At 41.4% G+C, this 27,970-nt stretch overlaps 1 protein-coding gene across 1 annotated transcript; it reads right to left on the bottom strand.

Moving 5' to 3' along the window:
- Positions 1–63: 63 nt before the first annotated feature.
- Positions 64–26,571, bottom strand: atp8b1 (ATPase phospholipid transporting 8B1). The gene is made up of 30 exons (XM_058617406.1): positions 26,215–26,571; positions 16,366–16,559; positions 15,790–15,887; positions 13,371–13,484; positions 12,868–12,966; positions 12,705–12,766; positions 12,521–12,593; positions 12,312–12,382; positions 11,358–11,440; positions 10,368–10,526; positions 9,985–10,073; positions 9,229–9,419; positions 9,039–9,123; positions 7,718–7,841; positions 7,589–7,632; positions 7,341–7,497; positions 7,034–7,222; positions 6,136–6,248; positions 5,879–6,043; positions 5,599–5,710; positions 5,408–5,483; positions 4,486–4,618; positions 4,243–4,371; positions 4,009–4,165; positions 3,695–3,918; positions 3,035–3,118; positions 2,694–2,939; positions 2,463–2,601; positions 1,558–1,688; positions 64–1,463 (listed from the first exon to the last, which is right to left on the bottom strand). The coding sequence occupies exons 2-30, from the start codon at positions 16,538–16,540 to the stop codon at positions 1,233–1,235; spliced, it is 3,753 nt and encodes a 1,250-aa protein (XP_058473389.1). The 5' UTR covers positions 16,541–16,559; positions 26,215–26,571; the 3' UTR covers positions 64–1,232.
- Between the last annotated feature and the right edge of the window lie 1,399 nt (positions 26,572–27,970).

The following is a 27,970-nucleotide window of genomic DNA, read 5'->3' as shown; positions in this document are numbered from 1 at the left end:
ATTTACAATCCCAACAGTCATTACCGTAGTTTAAAAAAAAAAAAAAAAACTAAAAACACTCGCTTCAGATTGCTAAATGTGCCCTCGGCTTTTATTAACAACCACATTTTTAAAATACCGTATGACATATGACAGGGAAGTGAAAACTGCTGCGTTACACTCAGCAGCCGTCATGACCTACTGCCTCCATTCATTCACTCATCCATTCATTCATTCAGTAACAATAAAACATCGTCTGCATACAGTAACACTAGCGCGAGAACGGAAGAACAGGAAGTACATCCAAGTATCAGCAGATCATCAAACCACAGAAAATAAACACAAACCAATTAACGAACCAAGATCTCTTTGCCCTTTAGACTGAAGAACATTTAAAAACAAACAAAAAGACACTGATGTGGGGAAAGGATGACAGAAAATACAGCTAATGTTCATTTTACTGCACCCTGAGAAAGAGGAAAATTATTATTATTATATTATATTGTGTTGAGATCCATCATTGGAAGAACACGCATGACTTTAAGAGATTTAAAAGGTTCAAACGTCATGACTTTAAGGGCACTTGAGAGAAAACGCAAGGGAAAAAAACAAGATAACTATTCACAATTTATTTTTAAATTAAGACACATGTACGTGATAACATTTGCATAGCCTGGCACAAAAACATCCCGCCGTCATGTAGAATAAAACGTTAAAAAATGGACATGTTTAGCTTTAGCCCTCCTCTTTTTCTTTTTTTTTAAAGGTTTAAGGAAACTGATGGAAAATAAAATTTAACTGAACTAATGATTTTTAGGGAAACACCATCATATCAAGTGCTTTTGGGCTAAAACTGCGAACGTCATCTGCATTTCTGCTTAAAAAAAAAAAAAACATACGGCTTTGATTTAAAAAAAATCCTGAGTTGAACAACATTGTCGGCCGCACAGTCGACTGCGCGGCTTCAAACCCCGTTAGCGGCGGTCGTCTCTTCGGTGAGCTTCTGTTTTAACAGAGTGTCTGTGCATAGATGGGGGGAAGTGGAGGTGAACGCGGCGTCAAGGGTCACAGACCGGAGCGGAAACACAGTTACAGCAGGTGCTTCGTTTAACTTTGGTGGTAAATAAGCTCCTCCCTTTTATTTTGAGGAAAAAGGGTTGAGCAACTTTGGTTTCATCACCTCGGAAGTTCTAGTGTCTCCTCAGATTAAAAGCCCTTCTTGCTTCCGTGTCACTCCGCGTCTCTCCTGCCCCTCAGATGTTCTCCGCCTCTCTGTGAGTCACCTCCCTGATGCTGTCCTGGGGTCCGCCTCGTGGCGCGCGGTGACGGATGCTCCGCCCAGAGGCGATGAGGTCGGCGTAGCCGCGCGAGTGAGAGAAGGCGTAGGCGGAGCGGCGGGAACGCCGACCGCGTTGGAAGGCGGACGGCTTTTTCCTCTCCTCCTCCTCCAACTCCTTCTCGTACTTCTTCCTGTTCCTCTGGACCTGGTGGACGATGAGGAGAAGAAACACACGTTTAAATAAAACAATCATAAAAGCACCGTTGTGTTGTCACGAGGAGACGCCGCACTGGTCTGACCTTGTCTCCGTCTGAGGGCCAGATGGTTTTAGAGAGGAACTGGATGCAGATGACGGGCAGCAGACTGATGCCAACGGTCAGGATGATGGTCAACCACAGGTACGGCTGACGCAGAGCGTTTGATGCCACGCCTATGAACAGAAGAAAAGACGCATTTTAACAGCTAAAACATGTAAAAACTAACCAAATTTAAAAAGCATACAGTCAGAAAACCAATGTTATTGAAGACGACTCTAAATGCTGTAGTATGTACGCCAGGCCTGTATGTGGTGCTGTAACGCTGCCAAAAATACACCAAACACAAGAATAAGACGACAACAACAAACGACGATGACGGGCTACGACATCATGCTTTTCTAAAAGTTGCATACTGGTTGTATAAACAAAAACACGAAAAGTCCGTAAGATACAAAACTTTTGCGACATCTCGTACTTAAGAGGCGAAACAACGTTCACGTACTGTCATGCAAGCAAAAAGTTTGGTCATTTGACAATGCAAGTGTGTACGTAGTAAAACAAAAGAACTTATATAATTATCCCCGCCCAATGCCTGATTTTGAAAAATGCCAAGAAGGCGACCGAGAGCAGTGGCTTACGCGAAAGGAGACCGAGCAACTATTTTGGTGTTTTGAAAAAAAAAAGTCTAGCACAAGTAGCCGAGTGACGAAAGAGTGGATGACTAAGAACGCCAATGGCAAATGTTTGATGTAGTAGCTGGTGTTCGACCAGAGAGGGCAGCATTTTTAGATTTGTATCACAACAATTGTATAGTTTGGATCAACAAATAACATTAACTTGATCCACATATACACTGGTTTACACCTGGAAAAAGACCAACAACATTTTTGAAACTTGCAAAACTCTCCAAAATTTGGCTGGACTGATTTTTTTTTGCTTTGACTGACCAGTGAAGGTGAACGGTGACGGAAAGAGGACGTGGATCCCAGCGCTGTGGATGTCAAACATGATGCCAAAATAAATGGCGATGCTGCCCAAAACCGCAAAGCAGTTGACGAAGGTCCAGTAGGAGGTGTCCAGAGAGATCTGACGGGTGAGAGGTAAAGGTCAGCTACAGAAATCTAAACCCATGACGTCCACACCTTCACCTTCAGACACACAAACGTGGTCAGACTCACCTGCAGGTTGACGGAGAAGATCAGCGACGTGGAGGTGACGACGGCCAAGGACTGGTAGTCTGAGGGAGCTTCTCCGTCCTGGCCCATGGTCTGCAGGAAGGCCCCGTACGGGATGAAGAAGATGATGAGCGAGACGAAGATACCGTGGAACAAGCTGATGAAGAAGTTCTGGTAGTTAAACATCTTCCTCTGCTGACCGGGCAAGTAGAGCTTTGGGAATTTGAGGCTGAGTTTGTCGTTTACATCCTGCAGAGGGAGAAACGGATCAGTTACTGATGGTGTTTTGTGTTTTCCAGCCACGTGGAGCAGGTTTTGTTAGGGTTTTGGGTTTTTTTTGGTACCTGATCAAGAAGTCCAACCAGCAGAACAGGTAAACTGCTGTAACACAGATTGTAGAGAGTGATGAACCAGTCTTCATAGGCGATCTGCGGACAGAAGAACAGATACTCTAGAGTCTGTGGTGGCGAGTCGAAATGTGATACACACTGAAACCAAACCCACCAGTAGGAGGCCAGAACTCTTTCAACTAACTTTCTAAGCTTTCAACCACTTCACCAACTAGAGATTATCTACCATCAACTTCTCTACCCTGAAAAATGGAGGCAAGTGGTTCTTGAGTAGATGAGAAGAGAAGATTACTTTCAGGATGTTGATGTTTTCGGTCTCTTCATTTGATTTCACCGAATAAACTTTCCCAGAACAACTTCTTAGAAAACAAGGAAAGCATTGTTTTCCATCGTGTTGCAACAAGATTTTTGTCAATTTGTACCAACTGTGACGAGTGATGTAATCAGGGTTGGGTACAGAAGAGAGTGGAGAGGGTAACAGGAACTCAAAAAACTGCTTTGGCTTCACGCACCATAGAGTGAAATGGCTGGGGCTGCTTATTTTGGTACTATTCCTAATAGAGAATGCCAAGAAATGTGTTCCGCACTGTACCAAACTGAACCGTTCCACTCAAGAGACTCTACTCTTTACACTTTTGACCTTCTGCTGCTCACCTGTGCTGAGTATCCGCTGAAGAAGGAGTACCAGAAGTGAACCAGAGTGAAGGAAAAGTTCTTGAAGAAGAAGAAACGCAGGAACTTGCACATTCGTATGTAGGACCAGCGTCCGTGCACCAGCAGGAGGCGCTCCAGGTAACGGAACTGAGCGAAGGCGTAGTCGCTGGACATGACGGCCTGCATCCCCTCCTGACCGCTGATACCGACGCCTATGTCCGCCGCTGGAAGGACAGAGGACGCGAGGAGAAATGAGAGCCTGAACATTTTCTGATCAGGACAGAAAAAAAAACCAACAACATTCAAGTTCCTACTTTTGATCATGTTCACGTCGTTGGCTCCGTCTCCGATGGACAAGGTCACGGCCTTCTTCGTCTTCTTCACCAGGCTGACCACGTTGGCCTTCTGCTTCGGCGTGACGCGACAGCAGATGACGGCTTCGCACTCGCACGCCATGTCCACAAAGTCGATCTGCACGCGACACATTTGTTAACGCGTGCACTCGTTCGCGAGAAACGCTGAAGTGCTGACGAGCCACGTCCACGTACCTGTCTCATCTCTTTCTCCCAGTCGTTGGCCGGCTGCGGGTCCTGAGGGTTGCTGATCGGCGGTCGCCTCCCGAGACGACGGAGACGCAGGCGGCGACGTTTCTTCTTCTTTTCGTACAGAATCTCATTCTGAGGAAGTCAAAGACGACAAATCAGCAAAACCCGCCAAACACTGACCGGTCTGAGACAGGAAACCTAGAAACTTCTTGGTGTGGAACAATGTTGGTCTTGAATGGAACTCACCAGCCAACCTCCAGTGATGATGAGAGCGTTTTTGCCTGGTTCAGTGAAGAAAGGCTCTGAAGGTTTCTTTTTGCCGGGACGATAAGTCGTGGGTTCGTATCTCCTGCTGGCCTGGCGAGCGATCAGCTTTTCACTACAGACAAAGAAAACAGAGAGGACGTCGCTCAGGTTTCTCCTCATCTTCTCCAGCACTCACGGTGCAATGCGTGCAAAAATCAAATATCACAGCTAACAGGGGAGGATAGTAACCCTCACAACTACACGTGACAGGAAGTGACCTCTCCTCGTGTTCAGACTGGTCCTGACAGAACAATAGCATCTGCACTGGTGGCTAAACGGACTGGTCACATGGTCAATTAGGGAATATGCCAAATTTGGCTTGAAACACCTCAGGAAACACGTTTAAAAAGCTTAACGGGCTTACCCAAGCAAGCCATCATGGTAAGATTCCAAATGTCTTACATATACCTTTACGGAATATTACACTGACCAAGGAGCTATTCACAATGGAGGACGGAGGGAGTGGCGCCACCTGTTGGGAGAAGCAGTGGTGCCACCAGCAACAAAAACAAGAACCAGTGACATCAGGTAAAACCACCGCAGCAAGCTTTTCTAAGAAAGCTCTAGTTTAACTGGAACATTGAATAAACTTCCATGGACTCGTACACAGACCCACTTGCCTGGTGGTGGCGCCACAACCAAGGTAGATTTTCACTGACTGGATTCAAAAATGTTGCCTATTACACAGTTAGGCGACTGAAATGGTTTTAGTTCGACCGTATGTTGAAAATTGGTCACATCAGCTTAAAACAAAGTCACAGGAACGTACTGATGCCTGTGTCGTGTTCTTGAAGGAGTGTCCATCACATTTCCAATGACAGTGCAGGTAATGAAGGAACAAACAAATACTGGATCAACTCACTTGACGTCTTCTCCGTAGTGAATCTGCATGTCGTCCGTCAAAAGTGAACAAGAATATCCGATGTTTTCTGCCGTTTCTGAGGAAAAAACATGACAAACGTGAGTATGAGCAAAAGGTATTTCTGATGTGTCCATGTGACCGGACACGCCTTCCAGACGCAGCTGCTTCTCTGGCGTCGGCTCTGATGGTACCTTTCTTATCTCCAGTCAGGACCCAGATCTTGATGCCGGCCTTGGCCAGCTTTGCGATGGTCTCTGGCACGCCGTCCTGCAGTTTGTCCTCGATGGCCGTCGCCCCGATCAACTGAACAGAGTAAGACACGAGTGGAGTTCAGACATTTAGGATGAGGATTAAATGCGTTCAGAAGTTTCTCCAGGTGGATCTTCTCGTACAGATCTCAACAGTCCATTTGAACAAGGTGACGACTTGGATTTAAAACTGAAGGGGCACTCTAAATGAGTAACCACTCACCATGAGGTTCTTCTCAATATCCTCATACACGCTATCGAGGGCAGCATCCCGATTGACCATGGTCACCTGGGCTTCTTTGTGTTTCCTGGACCAGGCTTCGTACTCGGCCGCGCTGATGTCTTTGTAACACAAGCACAGCGTGCGCAAGGTCTCGTTGGCGAATTCCTGCAACAACAACAAAAAAAAACAAGGTTCAACTTCCACAGGAATGAACTCACGTAGCGTCTCCCGACAGCGAAAAAACCCTGTGAACTCACATCCAGAGCGGTCTGTGTGATGTCCTTGTATTTGGAGTTGGGGGACAGTCGCTCGTAGATGACGGTGTCTGCTCCTTTACAGTAGAGACGAATGCGGCCGTCAGGAAACTTCACTGCGGGTCAGAGAGAACAAACGGAGAGCGTCAGAGGAGAAACACCACAGACGCCATGTCCACAGACGATCTGCCACACTTCAGGTAACTCCCATCAAGTACGTCTCCAAGAGAATATTTCAGATTTTTGATGTGTGACTGCACCTGGAACCAGCCTTATAAAATGAACAGGCGCTTAACACGATGAGGTGTGAAGAATATGTTTTCCTTTCCTTCATGGCGCTGTTTGACTGCCTTTTTCTGAAGGTAGAAACTGTATGTTTGTAAACCGCTCGTTCTCCCACACCAAAGTCCATAGAGAAAATCGGCTATTGAAGCTCCAGGGCGACACAGGAGCTGCTACCTCGGTCTACTGCTGCCTCGTTTGGTAAGTCTGTCACTGAGGAGCTTTTCAAAATAAAAAGTCACAAAACAGCAGATTTGTATTCACTAATGAAGGCAGCGATGGATCAACAGCTCCCAGTGTGCTGTGATGTAAAATCCCTGATTAACTCAATGGACTTTGGTACAGGAGACTTTCAGACTGGTTCAACATGCACTTCAAAAAGCCTGAAAAACACTTTTAAGCTCTTAATGCTTTAAAGTTAAAAATCAAATACACACTTTACTGAAGAGGTTTGAATAATTTCCTTAACCAGATGGTGAACAATGTTTTAAACCAAAGAGGAGGACGCGTTTAGGGACTCTATTCAGTGGTGGATTGATTTCAGTGAATGTTAGATTATGTGTGTGTGTGTGTGTGTGTGTGTGTGTGTGTGTGTGTGTGTGTGTGTGTATACACGTACAGATGATGGACATGCGTTTGCGGTCAGAGTTGAAGTCGAGCAGCGCCAACATTTGATACGTTGACTCCTGTTCCATCTCCCTGATGGTGATCGTGTCCTGGGTGCGAGACAGAAACACGTAGCCAAAGTTCCTGGCAGCCGTCACCAGAGCGCCCTCATCAGGAGACGCCGCCTGGTAAACCAGCTCACCTGAGAAGACACCACGTCCCACATCAATTACACTTTCATCATAAATCAAAGTTCCCTGCACTGGACTTTTTCCACGTGATCATGAGATGAAATGACAGCTCGGATGACGTGGGATTACCGTCTTTCTGCTCCACCATGACGGTGTGGCAGAGCGAGAGAAGTTTGAAGAACTCAGAGGCGTCTTTGTCCTTCCTGGATCGGACGACAGAAACCAGGGAATGATCCATGAACTGGAACTTTTTGTCAGCGTGGCGGTTCCAGCTCCAGTCCACCGGCTGCCGAGAAACAAATACAGACAATAACTATAATTTGTCCATTTGAAATGATAGAAAATGAAGCCTATGTCACATGTGAGTGATATTTTACCCGTCCTCGGTCCAGCGTCACTCCTTCAGCGGTGGTCGGTGAACCTGCGGAGAGAGGAAACTGCACGTTTAACAGAAGCGAAGACACAAATAAATTACAAAGAGCGCGTCCGAGGGAATCGGTCGTTACCGTAGTTGCGTCCGGCGATGGTGCACTTCTTGAACTGCATGACGTTCTGCGTCAAAGTTCCCGTCTTGTCGGAGAAGATGTACTCGATCTGGCCGAGCTGCTCGTTCAGGGTGGTGGTTCGAGCCTGAAAAGGGTGGAGAGTCCATTACAACAAGGTGCAGTGGGTCCTCTCTCTCTCCTTGTATATACAGTAAATACTAGAATGAAGTCTCTCGATCTTGGCAACGACTCCAGCGATTTATACAGTCAGGAAAGTTGCTTTTAACATTAGTTGTGTTTCTACTGCAGTTTTTCATAAAAATATCATATTCCGTTTTTTATTGTTAAGCCATTTTGGCTGTGTTGAATGGATATAGATCAAATTGTCCAGAGGATATATATCTTTGGTAAACTGTCATCTAAGCTAAGCTACGCAAGAATTTACTAATTTGTTCCTAGCTGCAAACGGCATCTTCCCAAAAACAGCTGTTAAAACATTAAAAGGGTTCAAATTTGGAAAAATATAATGAATATTTGATATGTATATTTCAGGCTGGAGTAGCTTTAATATATTGACTCATTTAAAGTGGGAAAAAATATTAATACATGATGCTTTTACAGCAGTTTTTGGGAAGGTGACATTTTCTGCTGCTAGGAACAAATTAGTAAGTTTCTGAAATTAAGGTTCTGACACTGCAAAAAAAATAACAATGCATCAAAATCAATGTTTCTGCCAAACACTGACTTATCCCAGGGCCTAATAATTATTATCAACTTCTCCTTAAAATGTATTTTATGGAAATGATTGTAGTTTTTTGGGGGGGGTTAGATAAAAACTGTGGAAATGTGTAAATATAATGGCCTTTAAGGGGTTAAAAATAAAACATTTAAAAATAAAAAATAAAAATATATATATTTGACATGTATATCTAGAAACAAATTAGTAAGTTACAAGTAAAGAACACTTAAGGGTTAAAATCTTTAAAATTAATTAGTATTTGATATCAATAATAACAAGATTATGATGTAGTTGAAAAGTAGTATAATATAGTATAATGTCTAGTATGATAGATGTATAATATTTTATAGCTAATTTCTAAAAAGCAAATTTTTGTGCTTCGTAGCGCAACTAATAATAGAACCCGAGGGAAAACAAAGGAGAACGTGATCATGTTTATACCCGTCATAATAAATAAAGTTATTCATTTGTGTTGAAATGTAAAATTTAGGAATAATGTGATTATATGTGTTTCTATGAAGGATTTCTCTTACTCACACACACATTATGTGTATATACATTTGCATGTAAAGACAGTTACTGTGTAAAAAAACACGAATGTACCTTAGCAGCCGTGTCTTTCTCTGGGAAATACATCTGCAGGTCCCAGTTGATGAACTTACTCTGGCCCAGACGGATCACCTCCACACTGAGAACATGAGGGGACCAAAAGACTGAGACCCACAACAACAAACTCTCTGCCGCTAAACTTGTTTCTCTGTGAACTGAAAATGTTTGTCTTGTCTTCACTGACCTCACGTAGAGTGAAATGGGCACCATGGTGTTGAGGACGATGATGTAACCCCAGAAACTGAGGAAGCCTCTGTAGGAGGCGTCCTGGTCTTTGCCATCGTATAAATACCAAGCCTTGGATCCGATCTCGTCATACCAGAAGGTGTGACCGATGGCCAGACCTGCCGCCACCAGGATCAACAGCACGAAGATCTGCAAGGAGAGAGGGGATTTAAACACACAACACTGAGGATATTCTATAAATCGATAAACATAAATAAAAGTATGTCGCCTTGGTTTCAAATGATCCTGTTTATAGACAAAAAAAGCACCTTAAACAATAAATTGCAATGTTTGTCACTGATTTCACTGGTAAAGAACCTTTTCCTTAAACTAAACTAAAGTTTTTGACCTTTTTGAAGTACTATTTTTCCTGTACCAAAGTCCATTGAGAAAATCAGCGTTTTTAGCTCACTGGGACATTGGAGTTTTCGATCCACTGCCACCCCGTGTGGTAACTTTGTGTCAATGAGGTAAATCTGAATGAAGGATTTCAAATGCAGAAGTCACAAAACAACACATTTGAACTTAGTGAAGAGGGCAAAAGTGGATCAACAACTCCCGTGTGCTGGGATGTTAAAATCGCTGATTTTCTCTATGGACTTTGGTGTGGGAGAGTCAGCGGAGGTTCTTTGATTGTCCGCCTGCCTTATTTCTAATGCAACCACAAATCAATAAACCTTAACTCATCCCTTTAATTAACATGACTTTAACTCACCGTGTAAACCATGTAGTTCATCAGCTCGTCGATCTTCGTGCGCTTAAACCTCGTCTTCCCGCCGTTCCTCATGATTTTAGTGTCGGCTCCTGCAGCACAAATAAAACACGAATCATTTCCATTCAACAATAATACAGTAAATGTTCACGCGGTTTTAATATTAATGTCATTCATTTTAGTGGCACCAAGACAATAATTCGGTTTTCTTAACTAACGTCATGTAAATATGTTAGTTCTTCTAAAATCGGACTAATGTACCTGGATAATGTGATTCATAGTCTGATTACTCCTGAATGTATACGCTTAGTCAGACAGGAGTTGGACTTGGCTTTTGGACTTGAATTTTCTAGATATCACAAACAGTCTAAGAGTTACGCTCGTACCCGCGAATATGACGAGACCGTGACTGATCTCCGTGTTTCTGATCTTGCAGCCGCGAAGCAGCATGTTGTCCAGGTCCAGCGGGTAACGCTCCTGCTGCCACTGCATCGTCCCCACAAACTTGTCCAGACGGTTGTTCGGCTCCTCGCACTCGATGAAACCTGCGAGTGGGAGGAGGTTTAGAGAGGTTTAATTAAAAACCTCCACGGTTAATCCTCAAAATCCTCTGTAAAAACATCAATTACTGTTAACAGAGAGTGGGGAATCAAGAATCCCAACCAGATACCATGTGGTACTCAAGAGCAGAGCCAGTCCTAGGCATAAGTGAACCAAGTGGCTGCTTGGGGCCCCCTGGTGATTTTTTTTTAATTAATGCAATTTATAATATTCCATTTGTATCAATTATAGTCAAGCACCGGGTTTTAGGAGGCGGGCCCCCAAAATAAATTCACCTTAGAGCCCCTTAGATCCTTGGGCCGGCCCTGCCCATGATGGAAAAAGCCGAGTTTTAGAATTTGTCTTGGACTCAACTGCTGTAAATGTGTGACTGCAGTAATTTAAAGTCATAAAAAGCTGATAAATAAGCATTTGAACAAAGTAATTCATGATTGGAATATTCAATTTCAAAGTAATTTAATATTCAGACACTTAAAAACTGATCATATTAGTTTGTTTAAAAATGTCACATGTGAAACTGAATATACTACACACACGTCTTTCTGTGTCAACATATGATCGCTTTAAAATAAGTAAAGTCTGGTTTTCACATCTTTAGAGGAAGTCCTTTTTATGTACTTTAGGCAAAAACAAACACCTAAAGTATCCCATAGAATCTCGGGGTAAAACACACATTGCGTAGTTTAAACACAAACACACTATCTCAAATCTTATCCGCTCCTTCTGTCGTTATCAAAATGAGCCCAAGATTAGTATTTTATTCAATGGTGGAGAAAATGAACGCTGTCATTTCAAAATGACTGAAGAGTGTTTACCATCGAACTGAGCGAGCTGTCGTTCCTCCTGCAGCCTCTCGTCAGTCACTCTGAGACCCATCTTAAACTTCAGGTTGGTCTCACTGTGAACAGGAAATTCAGACTTTGATATTGAAAGAGACGATGAGCGCCCCCTGATGGGCCCTGAGAGCCAGCCTGAGACACGGAGGCTCGCTTTCAATGAACACATGGCTGCCAAAACAAAAATTTTTGCCATTCAGACTTAGTTCGTAAACTACAAACTCTCCCTGCCTCCTTGAGTAAGTTTGTGTCACAACCGATGGAGGCTGCAGTACGTCAACAGCTCCTGTGAGCCGTGGTGTAAAATCGCCGATTTTCTCTACGGGGAGAGTGAGAAAGTCAGAAACTTCATTCTCCTGCTGGAAATGGACATCTAACAGGAATATACAGTAGCTAGCGTAGACTTAAGTTAGTGTAGATTTTAAGAGGCTAGGCATGTTTTCACTAAGTCTGCTGACCAGAATTTTTGCATTGTATCATTTGTGTCATTCAAGATTAATTTTGTACTACTTTTTTGTGCGTCAATCACAAGAGCGGCGATCGTGAACTGCCCGACATAAGTCAGGGAATCTAAAGTCTGATTGGTTTTCCTGTCATTCTATGAAGCAAATTTTTCTACTCGAGTAAATATTGCAAAAACGCGTCACCCTAATCGCACCACACAAACGACTATCCCTTTAATCTGCAGATTTTGTTTTCCACTTCCATCAAATTCAGCTTTATTAACACAACAGTTGAAAACAGCACAGGGTTTAGGCTAAGCACTGAACATAATCCAATAATAATTTTAAAAAAACAGTCATAGAAAAGTTGAAAAAAAGAGATTCAAAAGTGGTAAAACAACAAATAAAAAACACAGTGAAGTACAATCACGGCCAGAATTGAAATTCAAAGAGTAAAAACGAGTTTTAAAAACAGATAAAAGACTCTTACCCGTCGAGTTCAGCGGTTTCTACATAACACAGGCTGTTTGGGTTGGAGCTGGACAACAACAGGATGTCGGCCTGCAGAACATTCAAACAAAAAAATCCATTTATTCTGTTTATTCTGTCGTGTTTGACTCAAATACGGTAACACGTGTGGCACAGATATCAGAGAAGTGAAGGCATCCAAGGAAAATTATAAAAGGTTAACGTTCGTACCGGAATAAAGTCGTTTTTCTTCATTCGAACCACATCTCCGACCTGCATGTCCATCCACTTTGACTCTTGGAACCTGACGTGGAGACATTTGATCAGTTTTGACGACGTCACACAAGAGCAAATAAAAACCGTAAGTGTTCACGGATTTGTCTCGACGATAAAAGAAGATTAATGTCGCTCTGACCTGCCCTCCAGCAGCACCTCACACTTCCTGTTGTTGATCTCCTTGTCCATTCGGTGTCGCGCCTGGAAGAAAGATTGTTGATGATTTTTTTTTTTTTAAAAAGCGGGACCAGTCGCGTCAAATCCAACAATCAAAGTGATAAATCAGGATTTTTGAATCTTACCAGATCGTCAACCAGGTCTTTAATGGCAGTGATTCCCAGCACCACCACCAGGGGGATGAGCGTGGTGTACCAGGGCAAAGTGGTAATATCTGGAATAATCTGGAACAACAACACACCGTCGTCTTAAACAGACAGTTTTTCTGTATGTATACAGTATATATTACACATTCTTTGTTACTGTACTTCACATATCTGTACTTTACTTTGTTATTTCGAGCAACTTTTACTTTTTACTCCACTACAGTTCCTCTAACTATCTTTGTCACTCGTTACTACCAAATAAAATCAGAAGAAGAGGAGTTGGTATTATGGTCTGTATTTATATAGAGCTTGTCTAGTCTTGATGAGCTGCTTCACACTACAGTTCTCACCCATTCACATGCTGCAACATGGGGTTAAGTGTCTTTGCTCAAGGACACACATATAGATGAGCAGAGCCACGAATTGAACCCACAACCTTCCAGTTGAAAGACAACTCGCCCTACCACTGAGCCCCCATGTACCTGTAAGATGAGCAGAGCCACAAAGTAGAGGTTGGCCACTCTCTTGAACTGCTCGTACAGGTTGAGGGGAATGAAGGTGAGGACGTTGTACTTGTACGTCTTGATGGCGTTTCCCTGCACAGGAGACAAAAAAACAAGCGTGTTGTCTTTACCGTGCACTGATTTGTGAGGTTCTATACAAAGTTAATGCAAAGTACAGCGCCGGCAAGTCTCACTCTCTCACACACGCACACGACGCAAATTTGATTGTCTTCAGGTCTGGATGCTGATGCTGCTGCTGAAGTGTCTTGAATGTCCACCAGGGGGCGAACTCCACTGGTTTGTTTGGAAGTCTAACAAATATATCATTAAATTAGCTGCACTCTCAACTTGATTTATAACATCAGTTTAAGGAGGAAACAATTTGGCATGAACAGCTCAACTCGACGCTACATGATTTGGTTTGTTTGCCATTACTATAGCTCCTCCTCAACGTGGGTGGAGTCATCATAGAAACGGCTGCGTGACACACAACACAAACTACAACAAACTAGTGACTTTGTTCACAGAATGGTTTGGTACTTCCTGCACTGAAATACCACTGAGTGGCTCGTGATTAGGCTCATGATTGGTGTATTTAGCGACAGCACTGTTGAAAGCCGGCAGACTCCTTCGCTAAATGTTGGAGATTAACACATTTTCAGGGATGTTTTAAAGTCTTTTTAACTGATCTACAGTTTGGAATTGTTCGCTTTCATTCTTGAATTGGATGTCGCGCTCATGACACTTCCAGTGACGACACTCTCTGACCAATCAGTGGCCGGCAGTCTGTTGAGGTCACATTTAAGTATCGGCTCAGCTGATGAAAAAGCAAAGTCGAGTCGAGCCATGCTGGAACTGCGTATAGTGGAAAAATCGCCATTTGATTTAAAAATCTTTACCCAACACCCTGGACATTTATCGCACTTCAAGTCTGAAAACCACTTGAGTGACATTAAACCTGTGTCCTGGATGACTGTACACAAACACTGGTCCAGTGCAGATAACCACCTGTAGTTCAGCAAGGTCGTACCTGGTTTTATCCTCAGCAAAAGATGAATAAAGACAGTACATATCTAACCACAACGTATCAAAGGTTAATCCTCAAGTTGAAACAGTTTCAGTTACACTTTCAGTCCCACTTCCTCTTACTGTATGTAATTAGAGAGATAAAGGTCAGCTGAGCTGGATGATCAGGTTTAAGCCTCCGCTAAAGCTCCAGAAACAAAAAAAAAACACTCCTCCTTTCAAGGGCAGAGTCACTGCAGTGACATCCAGTGACTGAGTCTCTAAATACACTCAATATTAAGCAGCATTTAATATAACAAAAGGCTTTTTAAAAAAGTATAAATAGCTCATGGCTTATTAAAACATGACCTTTCAACAGTGCTGGGTCCCTGATGGAGACAGAAGTGACTCAGCAGAAACAAAAACAAAGAAAAAACACTGCATATTTCCGTGGTGAGACAACACAATAAATATTGCTCTTTGATTTGGCTTACAATTAACAGATTGCTAAATCAATCGTCAACCATTTTGGATTAATGTGTTTGAGTGTTTTTTAACTTTGACCCCCTTGGTTTACATGTACTTTACATGTTTTTTTAGCCGATAAAAGAGGAGGCTGGAGGTTGTATTTTACCCAAACACAAAAAGGAAGTGTCAAATTTATTTCATACATAATGTTTTTTGGGTTATATGAAGTGTATTTAGTTGTGTATTGTCACCACGGCAATTTACTAAGGGTGCATCTGCGTCACGGATCTGTGCCGTGTGACCACTAAGGGTTAAAGTGGCATCTTTTGTTGTATTTTTATGACACAGTACTTGACCTTTTTGAATCTTGCACCTGGCAAATACTCCTTATCACAGAAAAATAACACTAATAAAAACTAGCAAACCCACTCTAAGATCTAATTAAAACTAACTCATTTTAAAAACAAAAAGTCAAAACTAAATAAAAACTAAAACTAATGAAAAATCCAAAACTATTCCAACACTGATTTGAGCTCATGCTTCACAATTCAAAATGGCTGCTGCTATTTGCATCAACTCTGTGAAACTCTGCAGTTTCTACTCTTTTTTCTTTAGTACTTTCTTTGTTATATCTAACAACAGTGCTGTCCTACCCTACTGTTGTCTGTCGATGTCTTACTACAGTCTTTTTTACGTATGAAATACTGCATAATAAAGTGTTTATCAAACAAACTAGCAGGGTGTACCTTACTAGTTAGCTAACCTAGCTCCACCACACACTAACATTAACCACCAAATACCATGAAGTTCTGTTGGAAGTGACCCAGTTCTGATTTATAAGGCAACTATACATTAACAGGCTGGAAAATAAACAACACAAATTCTGTCTTTTAGTCTTGATTTTATGGAAACAGCTGGTACTCACGGAGTATCTGCTTTTCTTGATGCACAGGAGGACTTTTTTCTGAAACTCTGGCAGTTGGTGATACGGCCGATCGTTGGCTTTCACCTTCCAGCCCATTTCTGAAGAAGAGAAGTCGTCATTCTTAACTCTTAATTGCTTCATTAACATATTTCTAGTGTAGTTCAGAATCAGATATAAATCCATGTTGTGACACAGATCATTTCTGGAGATGCTAGTACAAGCTTCCAGTCTTTGTGTTAAGCTAGGCTAAACATATCCTTGAACTATAATTCTATTAGTTTATAGTAATAGTTAGTAGGTAAAATGACTAACAAAAGGATTTAACGACACACAGGAAAGTAGTTTAAAACGAGATTAAGACCTTTTCAATGTCAAAGTAAGACCAATTTAGCAATTACATTAATAAACAAAAGTTCTACTTAAAATGTGTTTACCCTTTTAGGACATTTGAAAGATTAACTTAAGGTCTTAAGATATTTTAATACCATGGTCTTCTTTTTTGGAATAATGAATGTAAGGATCCACAGGAACCTGGATTACAATTAAACTTTTAAAAAGCAGTTTTCACTGACTCACCACTGACTCGAGCTTCGACCGGAGGATGCGGGGCACCCGGCACGTCCTCTGCTTCCTCCTCAGAACTCTCTTCTAGGTCGTCGCCCAGTTCGTCATCCGTCTCGTCGTCACTGTAGGGCATGACCTCATCGTCGGGCCTCATGGACCCCTGGGGGTCCGAGCGCCGCATACTCATCTTAACACCTCTAGGATTTCTGGGGAAGACAAAGGAGTTTAGGTTGATCAATAAATGAATTTAAAAGATTATGGGATTGTCACTGTCGAACATTTTACAGGCTGTGCTTAGTATCTGTAATATTTAGGGATTTTACCATCGTTTCAGGTTTAATACATTTCTTTTTTCTAATGTAGTGACTTTGACCTGAGGTGTTGCGTAGCATCAAGATTCCGTTAGAGAAAATGTGCATTTGTGTGTTTCCGTCAACCACTGGTAGGCGAATACTGGGCGTCAGATAAGTAATAGGTGGCCCACAAAAAGAAAAACAAAGAATAACTTTATAACTTGATAATGTAAATAAAGAACGCAAAAACGCAGGAGGGACGTTCCAGGTACATAATATCTAAAAATCTTTTCCTATGTGCTTAAACTATGCAGTGTTTTGGATACGGAAAAACACAGTTCTCTTATTCCATGAATTGAGTCATCCTTGGATAAGAAAAACACAGTCAAAGCAAGGCTTACAGTTCATTGGATGGTGATGTTTTTCTATCACCCCTCTCTCTCATGGGAAAACCCCCTCGACATCCGCCTTTACTGCTCCTGGTTAGCAGGTGTCGAGTTTTACCTCCCAACCAACTAAATGTTTAATGCGGTGGAGTCCGTTAACACATCAGATAAAGTCCTTTAGTCCTGTGTCCAAGAACAAACACAGCGAATGGATCCAGTTAAGCTAAACACACAGTGCGTCTGCATTGTTTTCACACAGCGCTCGGGCTGGTCTGAGCCTCTGCCTCTGCCTGACAGGGTTTAATGGTAAACACACACCTCCATTTGTTTGCATGTCTGTGTTCCCGTGTCACGACACACCCATGTGTCTTACAAATGGCACGATGGCCTTGTTTGTTGAGCGTGTTTTGCCTCTTCAGAGTTTCACAACTTTAGAGTTGCAAGATGGTTTCAGCCACATTCACACACATTTAACTTTATGATGCATTGAAACAGGTCCAAGAATGCAACTTCCACACATGTACACTTCACCTGTCACTTTATTAGGTCCACCTGCTTAACTGCCAGCTAGATACAGCAGATAGACACATAGAAAGCTAATGCCCTAACTAGACAGATAGAGAGCCAGATAAAGAGAAAGATTAACAGCTAGCTAAATACAGCAGACAAAAACATTGATAGATAATAAGCTAACTAATTAGCTAAATACAGCAGATATAAAATTCGATGGATAGAACGCTCACTAGCTAAAGTGGATTGGTAAACAAAAAGCTAGGTAGATAGAAAGCTAACTAACTCGCTAAATACTGTAGATAGACAAAAATAATGCTAGATAAAGCTAACTAGCAATCTAAATACAGTAAAAAGACACAGAAAGCTAACTAAAGTGGATAGACAAATAGAAAGCTAGATATTTAGAATCCTAACTAGCTAAATACAGCAGATAGAAAAATCGATAGATGGACTAGCTAAAGTGGACAGAAAGCTATATAGATAGAGAGAAAGCTAACAAGCTAAAGTGGGTGGATGGATAGATACAGTTGCTAACTTGCTAGATAAAAAAGAAAGATTAATGATAGACGGATAGATAAACACTTTATTCTTCTCATTGGGAGATTAGTTCTGAGCTCAACAAGGCTCTATGACACCTGACATACACAGTACATATGTAAAAGTAGGAAAACTACATCATATAAAACCAAAAAGAAAATATTATAAAAAAAAATAGCAATCAACCCTATAAAAACACAAAATACAAAAAAAGAGGTGTCCACCTGAATGCAATCTCTGTGATTATTACTGATTATTTAAGACTACAGTGTTTGCATTTTGGACAAATGTGTTTGTTTAGATATTAGTTCATGTAAATATCTAACCAGACAAACTCATTTAGATACATAGATGTGTTCATAATGACCTGCTGGAGTTCAAACCAAGCATAAAGGTGATTTAGGTGACTTTGAACATGACTGTTGGTTTGTTGGAGTATTTCACAACCCGCTTATCTACTGGGAGTTTGGTGAACAACTATGTCTGACGTCTACAAAAAAATTATCCAGAATCACAGAAAAATAGAAAGAAATTATCCAGAGGGGAGCAGTTCTCCAGTAGAAATTGCCTTATTGATGCCAGAGGTTAGAGGAGAACGGCCAGACTGGTTTGATAAAAAGTAACTCAAATAAACACTACACCAAGGTATGAAGAAGAACATCAGTGAATCAATGGCACATTAAACCCTTGAAACAGATGGACTATAGCAGACTGGAACACACACTGTTCACAAGAAGTGACCCATGGGTGTATGCATGCACTCATAAATAAGTAATATATTAAATAAAAAGCACTTTAGATCTATTACTAACAGGCTACTGTAAATGTTTTGGATAGAAACATGATACGTACAAGTAGAACGTGAATAAAGCCAGATACAGTAAGAGCTGAATGTATGCAAAGTAGCGTGGTTAGGGCCGCGCACTATGGACAAATACATTATAACACAACATCATAAAAAGGTTTTAAATCAGTCGGTTTAAAAAAAATAAAATTCATTATAAAAGTTATCTTACATTTTATAGCAATTGCAAAAAAATGGATTTTGAAACGTTGCTTTATTGATCCTGAAGATAATTATATTCCCAAAGTGAATTTTTATTTCAATGATTGCCTCACCCTACTATGAATGTAGCCTTACTAGTCCTCCTCAAAATAGAACCAAACACCTCATTCAACACTGGTTTAACTGAATGAGCACAAGTCTGCACATGAACACTTAATTAGGCGGGGGAGGGAAAGAATGAGGGAGAGAGAAAAAACAAGAAGGGGAGAGTGAACAATCAATATTCAAGTATAGTATTCAAGTCAGTATTTTCAATACAAAGTACAAATTCTTGACTTGGCCCATTGATAATGGTCTTGATGCCAATAGACGTTATCTTTACTGGACGGACAAGACACAATATATTAGTTTTTAAGTCTTAAATGGAATTAAGGAAACACAAATATCACCCTGCGTAATCTGAGATTAATGTTCAGGTGTTTTTTTTTTAGCTCTGCTGTCGTCATCGTACAGTCAAGAAAACATGCCACACCTACAAGAGCATACAACCTCAACTGAAGCCCGGTCATGCCTGATTCCATCTGCACACTCACACTAACTCGTCATCGCTGCAGGTATGCGCAGCGCAGTCACTCCATTTAAATGACAAAAACATAAAAGATAAAATAATAAATAAAACGAGGCATTCAATGACTGATGGGTCATTTCATAGTTTTTTGAAGTTCAGGAGTCCAAACTGAGGCACAACAGTTACCACATAAATTGAGACTTAAAATTAAACAAAGTCCCAAGAGTCGCCCCAAAATTAAATTTGCCTACAGTATAACCCTCCTTAAGAAATAATCGTTGGCTGCAGCCCTAACTCCCCATGAAACCCTGTGTTTCCACAACGGTTTGAGAAAGTCTGTACTTTATCCTGCTGACAAACCAACAGACGTACACAAATGAATGACACGGTGGTGTTTGTTGTTCCCTTTGTTGCCTAATGTTAAGAGACTCCCACCTCGGGGGGTAGAGGTGGTGCGGGCGGAGATGGTGGTATGTGGTGGTGGTGGTGGTAGTGTGTGTCAGGGGGGGTGAAAACGACCAGGGGCTACAGAATGAAACCCAACTCATGTGAGAACAGACGGCAAAACAAGGGAGCTCTGATGCTGGCAGCCAGTCAAGACTGAAGGCAGCAAATACACAGCAAGACAAAGAGACATTGAAGATGTTATCAAGCAGAATTTCCAGTCAAAAAGCCACAAACGTGAGAGGCAAACGTCTGCTTTCAGACTGTGAAGGTTCTCAGTTATCCAGGTCATAGTCATCTTCAGGAGTTCGCTGTAGGCACCTCGACCAACTGAAAAATAATTGAACCCAGGCGTCTGTGCTCCTGTGTCTAACAAAACATCCAAACACAGACAGTCCTGGCGCTAAAGGTCTTATGATATATCTCCGTTTGTTGCTTCGAGCCAGTCTGATTTTAGCAACACCGGAAAACTTCGGCCACCGCTGATGTCGAGAAGACGAGAGATGTAGGAACATCCACACCGATGCATTTTAGTATAACAGCTAATCCCATCAGCTCATTTTTACGCCATCAGTTGACGCTACTAGGGACGGGAATCTGTAACAATCAGAATCACTAAAACAAAAGCGGTATTGTCCCCTCCCTACATGCTACTAAAGTATAGAAAACTGAGAAGTTTGAAACTGCTGCTACTTAGCATCTCTACAGTCAGCTGTAACCAAAAAGTTGTTGACAAAGTAGAAAATATGCTTCCGATTTGCACCGGCATGTACGATGACGGTCATGTGTTATATACAGTATACGCTTCTCATGGTTTTTTGATTCTTTGCTGAAAAGTTTGTTTAGAGATTATTTTAATTATGAAAATAGAGTTGTCAACGATAGAAATGCGGCCATTTGAATCCACCATGTATTTACAGTAGCCCACGCGTGTAGCTGCTCCACCAAGCATGCAAATACGGCATGTGTGCAAAATGTTGTTTAAATAAAGCAGTAAAAGCATTAAAAGTAAAGAATCGCAGAAACACAGAGAGAAAATAAAGAGAGCCAGAGCGTCGACACCAAAAAAACTCCACAACACAAGAAGACATCGACAAAGATTAGCGACAGTGAATGGATACAGCGGAGAGAGGGTGGGATTATTACATCATCGTTTTCCCATAGTAGCATTTTGGTTGTCCGCACATTGTTAAACGCAAAAGGGTGGCATTTGAGTATTTTTGAACTCTGGGACCCAGTTTAACCTTTAGTGCTCACGTGCACCCTTAGATAAATGCCAAAGGGTGTGTGTTTACAGGTCGTATATTCAGGTTATACTGGGGAAAAAAAGGATATAAGACACTATATGGCACATACGTTTTATCATAGTAATGAAAAAAAGCAGCTTAAATACTAAAGACGGGTGACTGGTGAGTGGGGAAACAGATACCCTAGATCTGTCTTGTCTAAATGTATAACTTGATACAATTGTTGTATTTCTGCTCCTGGTCTCTCCCCCACACCTCTCCTCCTTTCCCCCCAATTTTTCCTTTCACCCCAACCTGTCTAGGCAGATGGCCACACATCTTTGGGTCTGGTTCTGTCAGAGATTTTCTTCCTTTTCTCTCCACTGATGCCTAGGGTTTGCTCATTGTGTGAACTGTTGGGTTTCTCTGCTCTATAATGTTGTAAAGGTTTCTGCCTTACGATGTACAAAGTCGTAATTGAAAAATGTAATCCGACCAGCTGAAATGTGGGGGGTTTATTAATCAAGAAAACAGTGAAAAAAATGTGACTATTGATGTAAATTATGTAATTGGAGACCGAACTTGTGCAACACTTCCCCGGTGACGTATACAGTCTGTAAACAGCCTCGTTAATGAGAATAAATTCATCAGTTTCCCCCCTGAGGAGTTTAGCTTTAGTTTGAGCAGCAGCAGCAGCAGCAGCAGCAGCAGCAGCAGGCCTGTGAGGATCACCATCTTGAAGAACAGGTTCTGGTGTCTGGGCCAGGGCGTCGCTGTGGCAGCAACAAAGAGCAGAGCGGGGAGGAGGAGGGGGGAGAGATTCACGCAGTGGGACAGAGGAGAACATACCTGAGTGACAACAGCGAAACCTGAGAGTGGGACCAGCTCGCAGTCAGACGGGGGGGACAGGGTGACTTTAGTTTCTCCCACTTTAGCACCAAAAGACTGGAAACTGTGTGGACCTTTAAAGTTCTCTATAATAATGTAATACTACTACTACTATTATTATCCACGGGAACATTGGTAGCGTGACATCACACCTTAACCACTGACAGCACTGAGCTTGAGAGGCGTCGATAGCCACAAATATGCATTTGATTTACAAGCTTTTAAAGGGATAGAAGTTTGTATGTATTTGACACCGACACGTAGTCAGCACTGAATGTGCCGTGCGTAAGCACCAGCATTCACATACTTGGCAAAAACAAGGCTGCCAGCAGAGGAAAAGGTCCAAGATAATTAAAATCAGTAAAAAATTGATTCCAGCCACTTAACAAAAGAGTTGTTTTATTCTTTAGTTTTTCCCCATTTAAACAAACCTGTGTTTCTACCCGGTCAGTATTTTTTATATTTTACTTCTATCACCCTGTGAAGCACTTTGAGAGTCCATATCTGTGAAAGGTGCTATATAAATACGATTTACTTTACATTACCACATACTTTGGTCAAAATTCTGTCCGTTCTACTCTAGATCACATACCCCAGTATATACAGTAGAACAGTATTTCTGATTTGTACCACCAGAGGAAGCTCGGATACCACTGGCACCACAGCTTCAGAACCATGGCTTTTTGACTGGAAACTGAAGCTGGTGTCGCTTTGTAAACACACTCACTCTCCTCACATCAAAGCCCATAGAGAAAATCGGCAAATTTACATCACAGCACACGGGAGTTAATGATCCACTACTGCCTCCATCAGTTCAGTTTAAACGCTAATGTTTGAAATCTGTCGCTCAGATTTACATAAGTGGCACAAATTTACCAAACGAGACCACAGTGGACCAGAAGCTGCCATGTCTCTGTGAGGTAAAATGGCTAATTTTCCTCTATGGGCTTTGGTGTCACTACCTGACAGTTTTATTTGGGTTCTAGCGCTGATTATGCGTCTTGGAAACACATCGACTGTGTCTGGAAACACATATAGACAAAGTAATCAATTGACTAATGGTTTCCAGGAATGGCAAATATTAGACGTTTGTGTACGAGTCTTAATGAAGCTTTGATGAGTCTTCACAGCTGGAGCTCAGTCAATGACCCCGCTAACTGACAAACAGTCCACAGAGACGCCAGCTGCACCCGTGATACACAATCCCACGCTGCCACAGCCTCCGGGCAAGGCACCGGCACCACCAGGTTCATGGACAACAACGATGTTAAGTGACACCACAGCATCATTTACGATATATTGCACTTCTTATTTCACTGGTAACAAAAACATGATCACGTGCTAGCTAAACCTGGTAGCTAAACTAGCGACAATGTCATTTTATTGTCGTTAAATGCTGCGTTCCATTTACATCGGAGTTCGGAAGTGGGAAATACCCACTCCCACGTCAAAAAGTCAAAAAACATGGATGCAAACATATCTACAGCTGTTAGCCAATGTTAGCAAGTCCAGTCGATAACAACATGTCTCCGATTAAAACAAGTAAAACAGTTCTGTGTTCGACTGATTTACAGTGAATAAAAAAATAAGACAGATGTGCAAGTAAGAGGAAACAAAGCGGTGTTTGCGCACATGGTCAGGGACGATTCTCCGACTTTTCGAAAACCCAACTTCAACTGGAAGACACCATAAGAGCGCTTACTTAAACAATCACGATATTTGGTAGTAAACCTTATCGTTACAACACGCAAGTTAACTTAGTGCATTTGATGTAAACAATTTTTAAGTTTTGCACAAAGCAAGGCACTCAAAAAAGACCGAAAGGGGAAAACGTATGCCCTACAGCTTTACTTGCAGACACCTTGAATTGTGCACTTCCCACACCAGATTAAATGAGTTTACTACTTGGTCTACTATTATGTTTCAAAGTTATTGAGTCGTCACAATCCTTGAACTCGTAAATTCAAAATCCCAACTACACAAAAATGCCCCATGTTAAGAATACATGACACTGCGATAATCAACATATTACAAGACCGTCATCAATGTATGACAGCATCATCAATTTCTGATTATAAGGATTATAAAATTCTTGAATCAGATAATTTACAAATTTAATAAACGCTAGCATGCTAATACATGTGCCATATTTTTTAACTTTTATATGTTAATATTTTGAGCATTTTTAGTTGACTCTTGGAACAAAAAGTTAAGAAACGAAGGTACCGAATAAGGAAATGTGTGTAAAACAATGCAAACACACAGCGGCAGAAATCACCAGTGCTACAAACAGGTAAATAAGTATGGAAAATACTCAGGCAAAAAGCAGCTGACGAGACGCCTTCACCTCAGCTAAACCTTCGCTCCATTTGCCTCTCACGTCATGATTCAAATTCCTGGAGGGAGCCTTTAAGGTTCACCATTTCCATAAGGAGGCGGACATTTCACTAACCGAACAACTCTGACTTGTTTTGGCTGCAGAAGAAGAGGTTTAGAGGTCATTTATGGAGAAAAACAGCCATCACTGTGTTCAGTAGGGTTGCAGCTAACAAATATTCTCATTATCACTTGATCAGTTAGTAATTTTTCTCAGTTCATCTATTAGTTATCGGTCCATAAAATGGTGAAACTGGGAAACTACGACCTCCCCGTACAACTAGACTGTGTCGTGCACTCAGAGGCTGTAATTTCACAGTTATGAAGTTGCAGTTCCCAACAATTAACTCAATACAATTACTGTGTCCATGTTTTGTATGAAATACCATGGAATGCATCCATCTAATGGACTAGATTAGCTTGCTAGTTAGCAAACCAAGCTATAACGTTGACAATAACCACCACTAAAATTCCTCAAAATATAAATGTGGATATTAACTAGATTAACTTGATAGTTAGCAAATACAACTAAAATACTAACATTAACCATAATGCAATTGCCTCAAAATGTGAATGTGTATATATGAAATGTACAAGACTAGCTTACTACGGAGCAAACATAGCTATGAATTATTTTATAAACTAGTTCAGGGTTTTGGGAGTGTGGTTATACGAGGTACAGACACGTAGGCAGCACAAACAGTGCCATGTGTGTCTACTACAAAACTGGTTTATTGTGCCATTTATTTCAGCCTTTAGCAAATGAAAACTCAATGCTTGTTAATCGCTCCCACACCAAAGTCCATGGAGAAATCTGAATTTTTGAGGGTACACAGGAGCTGCTGGTCAAGTGTTGCCTCATTTGCCGAGTTTGTGTCATTTAAGGTAAATGTGAAGGAAGGAATTCAAACACTCAAAATCACAAAATAACACATTTGAACGTACTGATAAGAGGCAGCAGTGGACCAACAAATGCAAAATCAATGATTTTCTCTATGGAGTTTACTGTGGGGGAGAGTACACTCAGTATGTGCCAGTATCTCATACAACTACCAGTCAAATTTCAATATTTACTTTTTAACATATGCAGCATTTTCCACCTCGCACAAGTGCAACAAATTGTAAAAACTACACATATATATATATATATATATATATATATATATATATATATATATATATATATATATGTGTGTGTGTGTATGTATACATACACACACACATATAGATATACATATACACACACGTATCTATTTTTTAAATGCGTTTCCATTCAGGCTGATGGAAACACACCTGTACAGTCACACCTGAAACTCTAATGGGATTTTACCGACAAGGAAACAGAGTAAACATAACCTACAAAACTAAATATGTGATGCGGTAATATAAAACATTTAAACAAAAAAAATCCAGAAACGTTTAGAAAGTGTAAATTAATCTCCAAGTTAGAACTTAGAAAAATAAAAACCTACAAACACAACAAGTCTCCTTTTGCTGGGGAGGAGGAAAGGTGAACCGCCCAGGTGAGACACGGATCCTGCGCCAGATACTTTTTAAAATCACACAACAACAAAAAAACACCAACATGGGAAGTCCCAGAGAAACAGGTGTGTAACGAACTTACCTGCGCTGCTTCAAGTTTCCTGGTGTAATAAAAGAAAAACGGTCTCCTTCTTCTCCTTCTCCTTCAAACTCGTGCGGGAGTTTTTAATCACCTCACCATGTTTCAGTCTCTTCTTCCTGCTTGTGAAGACAGATGACGGCTTCTCCTCCTCTTGCTGCTGCTGCTGCGGCGGCGGGGGCGGCTGCGGCTCCCCGCCCTCCTTCCCCCCGCTGCCTCACTTGGCCTGCCCCGCTAAAAACCTGCCGGACCGGTCCGACATCCCCGGCGCTGCTGCAGAGCCACAATGACGGGCCTGTTTTTTGTTTTTTTGAAAGGAAAGAAACGAAAAACGTGTGGCAACCAGAACAGCTGCGGAAGTGTGGGCACGCGCGCGCGGAAGTGAGCTGGTCACGTGACGGACAGGTACAGGTGTGATGGTAATTGGTTTCTTTTTTGACGCTGCTTTAAATAAAAAAGAAAAAAAACTGTGGTCCGGGGCCCACTGCTGGGCATTTGTTGTACAGCATTCCATCCTGATTTTCAAGTCCAGTTTGGCCAGATCCAAACAAAATTTTTTTTTGATTTTGGGGCTCTTTAATATGGTGGATTATTATTTTACAAAATGTGAGACAATTTTACAAAGTCTTGAGACAAATCTACATTTTTGAAAACACATGAACAAAACAGCATGTCTTGGTACTTTCCGTTAGAATCGTGTCTTGGTAAAATCCGTTAGAATCATGTTTTGGTACAATCCCTTAGAATTCTCTTGGTACTTTCCGTTAGAATCGTGTCTTGGTACAATACGTTAGGATCATGTCTCTGTACAATCGTGTCTTGGTACATTCCATTAGAATCGTGTCTTGGTACAATCCGTTAGAAGAGTGTGTTGTACAATCCGTTAGAATTATGTTTTGGTACTTTCCATTAGAATCGTGTCTTGGTACAATCCGTTAGAATCGTGTTTTGGTATTTTCCGTTAAAATCGCGTCTTGATACAACCCGTTAGTATCGTGTATTGGTACAATCCGTTAGGATCATGTCTCGGTACAATCCGTTAGAATCGTGTCTTGGTACAATACGTTAGGATCATGTCTCTGTACAATTGTGTCTTGTTACATTCCATTAGAATCGTGTCTTGGTACAATCCGTTAGAATCGTGTTTTGGTTCTTTCCGTTAGAATCGCGTCTTGATACAACCCGTTAGAATCGTGTATTGGTACAATCCGTTAGGATCATGTCTCGGTACAATCCGTTAGAATCCTGTCTTGGTACAATACGTTAGGATCATGTCTCTGTACAATCGTGTCTTGGTACATTCCATTAGAATCATGTCTTGGTACAATCCGTTAGAAGAGTGCGTTGTACAATCCGTTAGGATCATGAATTGGTACAATCTGTTAGAATCGTGTCTTGGTACAATCACCCTGTTACTTTTACTTATAAACTGTGTGTATTTAAAGTTTAAATGTTTATCAATCGTTTAATAAGTGTATGATTACAGTATGTGTAAACTTAGATAAAGTGTGTGTGTCATTTTTGAAAAGATGGATGAGAAAAGCTTTCACTCGCCGTTTAATTCATCACATTTAACGTGAATATTTAAATTCATTTCTCAGTTTTCATTTCGACATAGTGACTCGTTGTCCTCAGTTTATCCTCTGGAGGGCAGTGACGACGAGCGCTACCAAAAAATTCTACAACAATGAAGAAGAAAAAGAAAGCCCCGCCCCCTCCTGTTGTGTGTTGCCCAATCAGGAGTCCACACATCCGGAAG

Source organism: Solea solea, chromosome 19 (genome assembly GCF_958295425.1).
Source record: "Solea solea chromosome 19, fSolSol10.1, whole genome shotgun sequence".
Taxonomy (NCBI): domain Eukaryota; kingdom Metazoa; phylum Chordata; class Actinopteri; order Pleuronectiformes; family Soleidae; genus Solea; species Solea solea.
This window is presented reverse-complemented; position numbering and strand designations above follow the sequence as displayed.